The sequence below is a fragment of the Nematostella vectensis genome, chromosome 5 (assembly GCF_932526225.1).
Source record: "Nematostella vectensis chromosome 5, jaNemVect1.1, whole genome shotgun sequence".
NCBI lineage: Eukaryota > Metazoa > Cnidaria > Anthozoa > Actiniaria > Edwardsiidae > Nematostella > Nematostella vectensis.
The window spans coordinates 10,769,253-10,781,706 of record NC_064038.1 but is presented as its reverse complement, the minus strand read 5'-3'; the positions used below and the strand labels follow the sequence as shown (position 1 = coordinate 10,781,706).

Below are 12,454 nucleotides of genomic sequence, written 5' to 3'. Positions count from 1 at the left end.
AACGGCGTCGATAAACTTGAAATAGCAGATAATGAGAGTCTGAAGGAGTGAATGCAAGAAGTATTTAGCTCTTTAAAAGGTCTGGAAGTGGTTATAGGTGCTGTCGAATTATTTGAACTTTGTACTTCGGAGATTTTCGGATGGCTTTCATGGAGGCATGGATTTGGCTTTAGAACTTTGACTGCCAATGATGCAATGATGCCCAGAGGACAGTTGGAAACGATGTAAAATGGTGATTATTTCAAGATAGGGCCGTATCAGGGGGTGGGGCACTGGGGGCACGTGCCTCCCAATATTTAAAAAAATAAAAGGAAATGACCAGTAGGGGTGTGGCTTTGCCCCCAATATTTTCTCAATGTTTCTGTATTGTGCCCCCCCCCCCCCCCAATCTTAAGTGACCTGCTACAACACAGTATATTGATTCATTTTCTAAATGGAAGTGTCAAAGAATTTGGTATTGTAGTATCCAGGGGCATATGTTGCATCCACACACTTGGAAACAAAGGCTTAAGGCTGGTTCTCACTAGAACCCTAGCACAACACGCACAACTCTCCAATTCTTATCGTAATGCAAGAGCAAGTGCAAGAGAATGCAACTGATTTATTTTCTTGTGTTTGACTGATTCTCTTGCATCCTACAGTAGTGAGAACCAACCTTAGCTAGCAACATTTCTCAATTACTTTGACATGAGTAACCATGGTTTGTGTCCCTCTATTTTAAATCTGGAACAACTCAATTTAAACTAATTATCTGTGTAGTGACCTGCCAAGAACCACTTTTTCAGTTATAAGCTGTCTAACCGGCCATTAACCACCACCCATTTTGAAATCCTGGATCCGTCCCTGCTTTTTTTTCAAAGAATGGTAATCCTCAAGACTTCTGTGTTGGGCAGATTCCTAGTAGCCTCTGCGTGTTTCCCAAAACCGGCCCTAGATGATACTTTGGCTTGTTGCAAATATGACCACCTCTTTTACCCAAGCGAACATCTCATGTTTCCTTCTGCGAAGACTTCGGAGACTTTTCGAGTTGCTCTTTGGTTTGTTTAAACCGTTCTGCGCAAGACTACCTGGGTTTTTATCGATATCCACGTCTGCTAAGTCCAGAATTGCGCCTTGTGTGCTTTGAGATACCTCTATATTCCACGACGTTCATTTTGCAGCGGATGAGCAGAACAAGAAAAACGACAAAGAGAATGACAAATCTTGATCAGGTGGCGCGGACATTAACATTGAATAGCATACACCCCATGTGAATGCAGACAGAAAAAAGGGACCTGGGAAATGTTTGGGGAATCGGCTGGAAATGGGTTGTTGTCCTTCTTGTTCTTGTTTGTATTATCATTCCTGCGTTTTTTCGCTGCTTACTGGCTTTGGCCACATTAAAAGAGTTGACAAGTACAAAGACGCATTTTTTATAGAATTTATTATTTTAATTTTATCAGGTTGAAATGTAAACATATCAGAAACAATTCACAGGGGGGAGGAATAGTTGCATGATAAGGTAATGAATTTTACAATCAGGTAGTTGACAGTTTTGGGGGTTGTTGACAGTTGTACAGTTCTTTTTCTGAAAAAGAATCACCTGGTTGTCAAACGGGTGTTTGCAGTGCTAAAATAATAGATTTAAAGTTACCCATTTTCCACAAAATGGAATATATGCAGAGGATCTAGTTCAGTTGGTTTACACTACATATGTAATTTCAAGATTTCAGTAAACAAATAGCCTGTTCCGTTAAATGTTTCTTGAAGTGACATGTTCAAACTACAATGTTGAATTTATCTAAAAAAAAAAAGGTCATTCTTGCAAATGCCCCTTTTAAAAGGAAAAAATAAAAATCCCAGATGAAAAGGTTGGTACTGTATTTAATCATTCAAAGAAAATTAATTGATTAATATCCATATGATAATCTTCACGGTTGTCCACGTCGTTAGACATACTGCACAGGCTTCCCAACCTCTCAGTCAGTCTCCAGTAAATCCCAGTAACTAGCTCGGATATTTTCACGATTGATCACCTCCTGTAATTGTCCTAAAATTGTTTATATCCTAGAATAAAGGTCACAATAAACTCTCATTGCTTTGTGATGTGTATTTATTCAGAATAAGCGGTATTTTTAACGTTTGAGCAGTTGAAGGATGACGCGTTACTAGATATACCGCTTATTCTGAATAAACAAACCAATGAGAGTTTATTGTGATCTTTATTTTAGGATATGAGACAATTGTAGGACAATTACAGGAGGTGATCAATCGTGAAAATATTCGAGCTAGTTACTGGGATTGACTAGAGACTGACTGAGAGGTTGGTAAACCTGTGCATGCTAGTGGTAATGAGACAGCTAAAGGACTACCCACACAATAGCATGGTGACCAGACCCAAAAACACAGCAATGCCTGTACTACTACCGATCGATACTCCGTCGCTTGAAGGCTTCGGCGAGGTTTTCGCGTAGGCCAGCAAGCGTTTCCCGACTTCCGTATGCTGATCGATCTGCCATGTCATACACCTAAGGCTTCCGCCAAGGACAGGAATGTACTGAGTCTTGGTTACCGGGACAACCGTCTTCGTGGTGCTGTTCTTGAATGCTGCAAGCGCTTTCTCGTTGCTCGTTTGGTTTTTAAAGAAGGGTAGGTAGACGGCGTTGTTTGTCACTAGCGAGTTGGCGTACGCTCCCTCAGACGACACGAATCCTTGGGTCTTGCCTTTCTTTGCGTAACATGGCAGAGGATTGATCTTTAGTGATGGAAACAACTTGACGACCTCGGCTTCCATTTCATCGTAAAAGCTCGGTCCGTCTGCATCGTCAAATAGAGCGATAAGAAGGGAGTCTTCCTCCACGAATGATACCACGCCGTCCGAGTGTCCGGTTGTTCCCGTGGGGTCCGGAAGGACCACCACTGTCCGGTTAATCTCGCGACTTAGTGTTGCTATGAGGTCTTGTTTGGTCATTCCTAGAAATCCAACAGTGATAACAACAGTGCATTATATTTTAAAAAAACTTATTTATCGACAAAAAACTGTAGTTTCACTACTCGTGCCACTTCTACCCAGGGTCGTAGCAGGTTTCGATATGACCTTGAGGGGATTATTAGGAACCTAGAAGGGGCGGGAGGAACAGGCAAGTAGAGAGATTTGCTGAGGGCGATAGATGCGCTAGATATTAACAAATATGTCTAAAATAATGACGGAGAGGGAGCTTATCCTTTCTGCTACTGTGCGACCTAAGGACATCCTTATTCCGAATTGTTTGGTTCCCTGTGCTAAGTGAGGAAGCGTGGGGTCTGGAAAGAGCTCAAGAGAATGCGTTTGACGCCGCAGATCTTAAGTAACTACCACAGTAATCCTGATCAATACTTCAGAACCTAAGCTATATGCTTATGTTAGATTATTTACCTGGATTGTCGGAGTAGATTCTAGCCGTGGTGATAGCAATGTCTTTCCCGTTTTCCACGATATTCCCGCCCTCCAAAACGATCTTGCTTTGCCGTAGCTCAGGGAAATTAGCTGAATACGCCAGCCTGTTGAACCCTGCCTTGTCCTTCAGCGCCTGCTCGTGGCTGATATATTGGGGTTTGTACGTGAAATTCACTTGCTGTTTGGGCATGATAGGGGGGAAATCCCGCATCCAGAGATCCAGTCCAGGTTTCTCCATTTCGATAAGATGCGCGTTCGTAAAGTTATAGCCCTCAAAAAACTTTCTGCCTGATCGGTCATGAATGATAATAAAGTGGTCAAGTCCTTTGGTTTTCTGATCCATCTCTTTGATGAATTCTGCGATGTCTTGGAAATCAAGGTTATACTGTGTGTATTCTTCACCCGGAAGAGACATCACGACAATCTGCTTCTTGTCCTCCACGCTGTAACGCATGAAAATATTCGGTCAATTCAGGTGCAATAGGGGAATTGAGAGATCACGTGACTTTTTAGGCGAAAAAATCGCGCGCGCTCAGGTTTTGAGCGGCAAAATAACAACAACAAAAAGCTACTTATTTAGCACTTACGAATTAAGCCAGAAAGATTTCTCTATGATTACAAGCCCGTAAGCTTGGGGTGGGGGGAACGGGCTCCTTTTTTGTGAGTATTTATAGATAAACCCCAAAAAGTGACGACAACTGAAAACGCGGCCTCAATTAACTACCGTATTTATTTAGTCACCACTCCAAGCCAAACCCACGGGCCTGATTACAACGAACTTCTATACAAAGCCATACTAGTGCGATGTCCTTAGGCGGCAGTTGGAAAGTAGAAAAACAATGATATGACATGATCAAATCATAGCTTATTATTTCCTGCTAAGCTTTTTCAGTGGTGCTTATAAGTAGGCTGATTTGTCAATCGACTCTCTCATTTCCCTTTCACGGGAATGTTAGAGACTTGAAGCGGAGAGCGGTTGGGTGTAATTGATTGTGGGGGGTAGTAGTGGATCGAACCACCTTTCATTTCTTGTTCAGTTCAGTTACAGACCATTCAAGTTGGAGGCAAATAATAAAGGGAGGGTGGCTGAGGGAATTAAAAACCGGCCGGTCTAAGACCTTCAGTTCTGGTAATTCCAGTTTCCGAGCCTTATTCCTCGATTTGCGAAAATAGATAATATAGTGTACGGTTTCAAGCCTTCAAAAGCAGGAATGGTAAATAAACTTAAGAGAATGACTATAAACATGCTAAAAACGTGCTTAAAAGTCATGTATAAAGTTTTAATGAATTTGACATTCGTTCCGTGACCCAGCGACAGGTATAAACGACCGGCGGTAAATACAAATGATCTTTTAGAATGTTCAGTATCGATGGCAATACCTGATTGTAATCCGCTGCTAGTTTTGATATCGGTAAATAAATTACTCCACAGCCTTTTTTTTGCATTCTAGTAGTGTGATTACATATTGTTCTGGTTCGAAGTGAAAGCCTCCTTTGTTTTAACACTAAACTCGACTATGCATGCGTCGTTGACAAGTTTGACTTTACTCACCTCATCTCACCGAAAGCGTTCATCACGGCTACAGTCAAACAGAAGAAGCGGAGAAAATACATGTTGAACGACCTTTAGTGTGTTCTCGTGCTTGCTGGAGTTCAGCGAGGAGAGTACTGCAGCAGATATTCTGTTATCGGCTGATTATTAATAAAGAACTTGATATGTAGATAAATAACACACCTTACCAATTGTTCACAAGAACAATTGTTCAAATAACATGTCACGCATAGGACGCTGTAAACCAAACTGTAATACCGAAGGAGATTAAATGCTTCTAACCAAACCAAACCAAAGCCCATCGGTTAATAATTCAAGTGTTGTTTGAATAACAAAAAAAGGCAACCTCGCTATTCGAAATTTTACTAAAAAAAAAATAAGTCGGGCCAAGACGGGACGCTAGCACAGTCGGTTTGTTTCATCGGCAAAGAAAAAATTAATTAAATTCATTTGCGGGTACTCTGTGCGCTAGCGACATTCCCTTAAAAACTGAAAGCGGAAATTGAGAGTCGGTAGGTCTAGAGAGCATTAGACAAGAGAGGGACACTTTGGTATTACCCGCGCGCAATGTCGATTCCCATCCTGGCTATTTTTAATAACCAACCCTATCTCCCACCCTATAAGTTAGATATGATATTGACTTTTGTGAATATTCCGGTGAATTGAGAATGAATCCAAGATAAATACATTTCATAAAACTATCCTTGTAGCGAGGGAATGCATTTATGTGATGATCAAAGCCAGCAAGCTGAAGTATCTGAGCTTTTCTAATAGTGAGAAAATAAAGAGGGAGATATTACTGTACTTATTTGATGTTGTTTCTAGACATTTCTATAACTGTTAGGTATATTATACATGCTGGAGTCGGGATTTGAATCAAAGGCGGTAACAGCCATTTTGCTCGTCGCTACTTTCTTTCTTATTGACTTGACTTCGCCGCTCAGACAAACAAAACACTGTAAAACTATTCAGGGATTTAGCTTTCTGTGAGTATATTTGCCAATCTTGCTTACTTAAGTTAGACTTGTTTTCTTCTTCCGAGTTATTTTACATGATCTCTTTTCATTCCTATCGAGTTGGCAAAACAACAACACACAACCCGCGGGGGAGTAGGACAAAATAAACGGAGCAAATCTTCACGCGCAGTGGTAGGGTGGTGGTTACTAAAAATAGCCAGGATGGGAATCGACATGGCGCGAGGGTAATACCAAATTGCCCCTCTCTTATCTTATGCTCTCTTGATTTCAGAACAATATAGATAATATCATATACAACGTACCTAATGTCTTAACCGCTGAAAAGGTGCGAGCTGACCCTCAAAACCCACCCGTGAAATACTTCCCATAAAATAAAAACAAGATGGAGGATGGAATGGGGAAAACGGAAACAAGTATCGAGACGGGCTCTACGCGTGAAATCACTCAGGATCACCCAAAAAAAGCCGATTACTAAACGCAAATGATGTACCAACAGTACAGAGGATAGATACAAACGATCCGGATCAACAAAAACCACAGTCAGTGCTGTAGCAGACCTCCAAATATTGGGGGGGGGGGGGGGGGCACTACAGAAACATTAAATAAATATTTAGGAGCACGTGCACGCCCCTACTGGTCATTTCCTTATAATTTTGGAAAATATCAGTGCCCCCAGTGCCCTACCCTCTTCTACGGACCTGTGTTTATAGCGTTGACAAGATCACATCAAGTGACAATGGTGAGTTGGCCTTATGTTCATTACCGTATGAATACCAAAAAGGGAAAACTTTCTTTTATTGTGAAGACACTGAAATCACTGAAATCAAGATGATATACTAAACTTGAAGAGTTCTTTGATATATTATCTAGAGTAAGGGATGTTGTAATTGCTGAAAATGATGATAATGGAAATAGGGAAACATGTCCCATAAAACAGTCGCACTCATACCAGTACAAACATCACAGAGGTTCAGTGTTGCGAAAGTTAATTAAAGACAGCAATAAAAACAAACATGCAAAAACAGAAGGCAACAAAGGAGACACAGGCACAATTGTAAAAAATAATTAGCGGCATTTCCTTTTTGGGAGGAAAGGGGGGGGACAATATTATTAAAACCCAGGAAAGTAAAGTCTCGCCTTTACAACAAAAATAAATCATGGTAAGCTTTTTTTGCAAAGATTTTAGTCGTTTCCCACCCCTTTGAAATATCTTCCTTGGTAGCGTTTGCGTTCCGGAAATTTGTATTAATAAAAAGTTGCATATTATCTCTTTCAGGTATAGCATATGCCGACATTGATGTACCTTTGACGGCGTCAGTAAATATGTCACGCAGGAATAAGTCACACATGTAGTGGAGTGATATTTAGCATCTAGAAATTATATACTGATCGGCTGTTAGCATATTGAAGTCCACGGAACGATTAAAAGCATTTTGTTTAGTTTGCTTATCGTGGTTGACATGGAATTCTAAAACGCTCGCATAGAAATTGCTTAGAGAAGCAGTTCCTATTTTTAGCAGATTGACCTTTTGCTCGGAAAACTTATAGGCGTGCCGCGTCCCTTTTCAAAGGTATTTGACAATCGGGATTTGGCCACCAATTCTAGTTTCGCACTTCTCAACTATTGAAGGAAAGTTAAGTCTGAGTTCACACAAGGTTTACCCTAAGTAGGCTTTAGACCTAGCCGTCGGTAGAAATAGATTTTAGTACATTTTAAGATTTTGAGTGCAAAAATGATTGGAATGCTGTCAATCATATTAGTCACGTGTGTAGCTTGTCATGCGCACTAGCAGTGTAACAAGTTAGTGTGTGACATCCGTAGTCAGTAGAAACATTGTAAACATTACGTAAGTCACGGTAGCCCAAGCGTAACAGACTGGCACACCCACGTAGGAAGGTCGTCCCTCGTACACCCATTGGTTAAACCATTATCCAAACAGTGCTAAAAGGCCTTCGTGTCAGTGTCAGTTATCCTAAAGGACATGCCGTCTTAGTAGCATATAAATATGGGTGCGTACCGAAGCCCCAACTCACTTTAGACTTACTTAAGAACTTGAAGAGACACATGTAAGACTCTCTCCCACTAACACTTAAGACACTAAGGACTTGAAGAGACTCACATGTGAAAATACTTGCAGACACCTGATGTTGTAAAGACTTTGTAACAGCGAACAAGTAAAAAAAACGGTACCTCCCCCAGCCAAGCGGGTCATAGTTGGTCTAAACCAAAAATTTAGCTGTTACAAATACAGTGAACAGCCTACCACTGCCTATATCTATGTTTTTATGGAGAACAGAAATACAACGAAGTCTAAATAACTCAAAAATAGCGAAGAATCAGTGTTTCTTTCAATTTGCTTCCCTGCTAGCAGAGGCCTCTTTTCTCTGTATTTCGCTGGGCTGGAGTTCGCGAGGAAAAGATACCTCTGCCATGGGTCGAAACTGTTTCTGTTGCGCATGCGTGAGCGTTAATAAGCGACCGACGTGACAAATCCCGTACCATCGCGCGAAAGCTGTCAATATGCTAATATGTTTGCATGGGTTTAGTCGGAAATCATGAATCAAACTCCGGTTAGTTTCCTCTTCGAAAAAAGAAAACAACTGTTCAATTTCAATCACCTAAAACGTCACTAAAAAGATTGAACAACAAACGCAGCATAGACGAGTTTTGTCTTGTTTGTGGGATTAATTTCAAGACATCTGGGCAGGCGAGTTTCTTCGATGTAAATATCGCACAGTTGGATTCGAAGAAAATGTTACAAAACTTTTTGGTAGATCAGCTATTCCCAGAAGAATATGCAAAACCTGTAAACGGAAGATTGACTCGTTAGTCAAAAGATAGAAATTTCTGAATGAAGAAAAGGCATTGAATGGCTTCTTTTATAATTCGTCGCGTGATATTTCTACGGAGGACGCCGTTTCGAATGCGGGCTTATTATCCTGCAGCGGATATACGTTTCATGCATGCGCTAGTCATTGTGGGCTCAAATAGTGGCCAGTAATTAATGAACGTTGCATGCGCTCTGGATCTCGTCCACGATCGTGGACGGCGGTTTGATCAAACGAACTTGCGACCCATGGCAGAGGTATCTTTTCCATTTGCCTAAACGCATTAAGAATTGTCTTGAAAAAAATTTGATACATTAGAAGGTAGTATTTCGATTCATATTTTTCCCCGGTTCTCCTGCGGTCTGGCAAAAAACGGAGGTTTTTTTCCGGATCTGTCCAAGCCAGGCGTATGGGAATTTCCATCCGTCAATCTGCGGTGTGGCAAAAAACGCAGGTTTTAGTTCAGGATCTGTCCCAACCAGATGTATGGATAATTCCATCCGTAAATCTGCGGGTTGGCAAAAAACGGCGGTTTTAGTTCCGGATCTGTCCGAACCAGACGTATGGAAATTTCCATCCGTAAGTTTAGATTATGGTAAAAAACAGGATTCGAGTAAGAAATTGGTACAAATCAGACGTATGGAATATTCTATCCGTAAAAACGGAATTGGCAAAAAACAAAGATTTTTGTTCATGATTGGACCAAATCGGACGTATGGAAATTTCCATCCGTCGATGGAATGCGTGGCAAAAAACGGAGGCTTTAGTTCAAGATATGTCCGAGCCATACGTATGGAAATTACCATCCGTATGTATAGAGTATTTTAATAGAATAATTTTATGGTTGTACCAAAATTTAATAAAGATGTCATTTGTTTGCCAGTCGGAAAATCGGACGGTCAATTTGTTGTCTAAAGATGTGAACCAAAATAGGGAAGTGTGGAAAGAATCTGATAGCCAAGAACAATATTTTAACAAATTATTTCTACTTCAAAATATCGGACTTTAAAAAATTACGTGTTTATGGTTGTGAACGTGTTTTACTACCCGAGAGAAAAATACATTTCCACCCAGGGGCGTAGCCAGGGGTTGGCCCAGGGGGCCTGGGCCCCCCTCTTCTAGCAGCCAAAAATACAGTAAATGTATGAGTCATTATTTGAAATACAGGAGAAAATGCCTTCACCGGGCCTTTTGGCCCCCCACCTGTTAAAAATCCTGGCTATGCCGCTGCCACCGCTACATCAGTAGAATACGAATGGAATCATGGTTTTCACGCGTATCTATGATTTAATGAGGGGCTATGCGCAGTCATCGGTACCATATGGACAGAGGATTGTATTACGATCCATGAACAAGAAATGATCCGCAGGGGGGGGGGGGAGAGAATGTCAAAAGGGTGAGATCAAGTGATATGTATTGTAAGATGACCGTCTCTTATTTTTCTGAGGCCTTGTTACGTCAGCAGGATTTGCTGAGGTGTCATATGTGAAAAGGATAGTATTTGACGATGCTTCAATTGATTCACTTTTGGGCTACCAAGGGGAATGAGTGGTACCCGCAGGAAACAATAGAGTAATTTCATCTAGACCCTTAATATATCACGAAGGAATACATTCTTTTACACAAATGCATGATTGTGTATTAGGATTTGGTATTATTTTAGTATGCATTGACCTTCAAGCTAGAAGTGCATTTCTAGGGTGTTAGAGAGTATAGAAATAAAAGGCCAATGACAATATCCCCATACACCTCCAGGTTTCTCTGGTAAAAAGGTCAGAATTATTGAATCAGTCACTAGAAGACGGGAAGATTATGGTGAATTCCCTCGAAATAACTACTAATGCGAGCGTACTACACAGCTCAGCGGAGTATAGCGTGACATAACCTGACCAGAATTCAGCGCGCGCCATGCTAGTGCCCTTGCTTCCCCAAATTCAATGACGTCATAAGTGTTAACGAACTTCTAATTGACCAGTTCAAAAATATTTTGAACACGAAAGATATTGCGTATTTTCTCACGACAAAATGAGCACTTTTTTCAACGACTATTTCAAATACGCCGCTGTCGGTGCATTGGCCATAGGCGGAGTGGCCATGGGATGTTATGCGTACAAGCGCTGGTATGGCAAGGAGGTGAGTTACGCGTGACGTGAAGCGTGATGGAGCGTGATGAGAGCGTGTGGATGAATTATGCGAGATACTAGATGGTGGACGCCATCACTTAAGACCTTCAGCAATATCCCACACCTGTAATCTAATATTAGTATTGTTCTACAGAGAGACGTCGCGAGTAAAGAGAGGGAGGAATGCAAGAGAGACAGCATTGCAGATGATGACATCATCCGTAACCACGGGAATCCACACGAAACAGACGCAGAGAAGACTGTGCATGACATCAATGATGGCGATGATACGTCACACCACGACCTCAACGAGGAATATCACAAGAAAGTAGATACATCTTGTCTACATTTAAAAAAGGAGTCAGATGAGTGCATAGACAATAAGGAAATAGACAAAATGCACGAAAACGAAAATAACTTGAACACTTTTTTGCGAGAATTCGATAAGGCAATGTTGTCGATGGCAGACAACTTATTTTGCCAGGGACGAAGCCTTGAGGAACTCCGTCAGGCAGAGATGGATCTTGGTCCTCTGTGGCCGATGATTGAGGTTTACCGGGACATGTTGCCCGACTGAGGAAGTTTAAAACTTCCACAAAACTTTCTTTTATTGCTTTTTACCGTCTGGTGAATCTATCAGATCGGATTTCATTATTGAGTAATTTTGTTTGATTTATTTGTATTTTCTTGAAATTGATTAAAAGATGTTCGAACAAAAAGAATAAATTGAATGGCTTGCTAATGCGTCGAATACAATACAAGGGTCAATACCTGACTTCTTCAGGCCGCTTTTTAATTATTTGAATAGATTCTACCCTCGAATTCGTACGTACAGGTAATTTCCTGTGACAATATGAAACAAGCTGCTGTTTCAGTGCCGTAGCAGACCTCCAAATATGGGGGGGGCACAATATAGAAACATTAAGAAAATATTTAGAGGCAGATCAACGCCCCTACTGGTCATTTCCTTATAATTTTTGAAAATATTGGGGGGGGGGGGGGGGCACGTGCCCCCAGTGGCCCACCCCCTGCTACGGCCCTGACAAAGCATGGAACCCATGGAAAACAGCGTTGATAAACTTGAAATAGCAGGAAATCAGAGTCTGAAGGAGTGAATGCGAGAGGTATGTAGCTCTTTAAAAGATCTGGAAGTGGTTATATATAAGTGATGTTAAATTATTTAAATTTTGTACTTCGAGGATCCTCGGATGTCTTTCATGGAGGCATGGATTTGGCTTTAGAATTTTGACTGGCAACGATGAAATGATGCCCAGAGGACAGTTGGAAACGACGTAAAATGGGGCTGTAGCAGGGGGTGGGGCACTGGGGGCACGTGCCCCCTAATATATCCAAAAAATATAAGGAAATGACCAGTAGGGGCGTGGCTGTGCCCCCCAATATTTTCTCAAAGTTTCTGTATTGTGTCCCCCCCCCAAATCTTAAGTGGCCTGCTACGGCACTGTATATTGATTCATTTTTTAAATTGAAGTGTTAAAGAATTTGGTATTTTAGTATCCAGGGGCGTATGTTGCATCCACACACTTGGAAACAAAGGCCA

General features: G+C 41.3%; 2 protein-coding genes across 3 annotated transcripts; one reads left to right on the top strand and one right to left on the bottom strand.

The window, feature by feature from the left end:
• Positions 1-1,406: 1,406 nt before the first annotated feature.
• LOC116601389 lies at positions 1,407-5,329 on the bottom strand. Of its 2 annotated transcripts, XM_048727934.1 has the most exons (4): positions 4,968-5,329; positions 3,395-3,858; positions 2,313-2,952; positions 1,407-1,955 (listed from the first exon to the last, which is right to left on the bottom strand). In XM_048727934.1, the coding sequence occupies exons 1-3, from the start codon at positions 5,027-5,029 to the stop codon at positions 2,348-2,350; spliced, it is 1,131 nt and encodes a 376-aa protein (XP_048583891.1). In that variant the 5' UTR covers positions 5,030-5,329; the 3' UTR covers positions 1,407-1,955; positions 2,313-2,347. The 2 variants fall into 2 exon arrangements, with proteins under 2 accessions (XP_048583891.1, XP_032218025.1); XM_032362134.2 differs by having other exon boundaries at positions 1,407-2,952.
• A 5,391-nt stretch (positions 5,330-10,720) lies between these two features.
• On the top strand, positions 10,721-11,622 carry LOC116601414. The gene is made up of 2 exons (XM_032362176.2): positions 10,721-10,906; positions 11,051-11,622. The coding sequence occupies exons 1-2, from the start codon at positions 10,799-10,801 to the stop codon at positions 11,471-11,473; spliced, it is 531 nt and encodes a 176-aa protein (XP_032218067.2). The 5' UTR covers positions 10,721-10,798; the 3' UTR covers positions 11,474-11,622.
• The last annotated feature ends 832 nt before the right edge of the window (positions 11,623-12,454 follow it).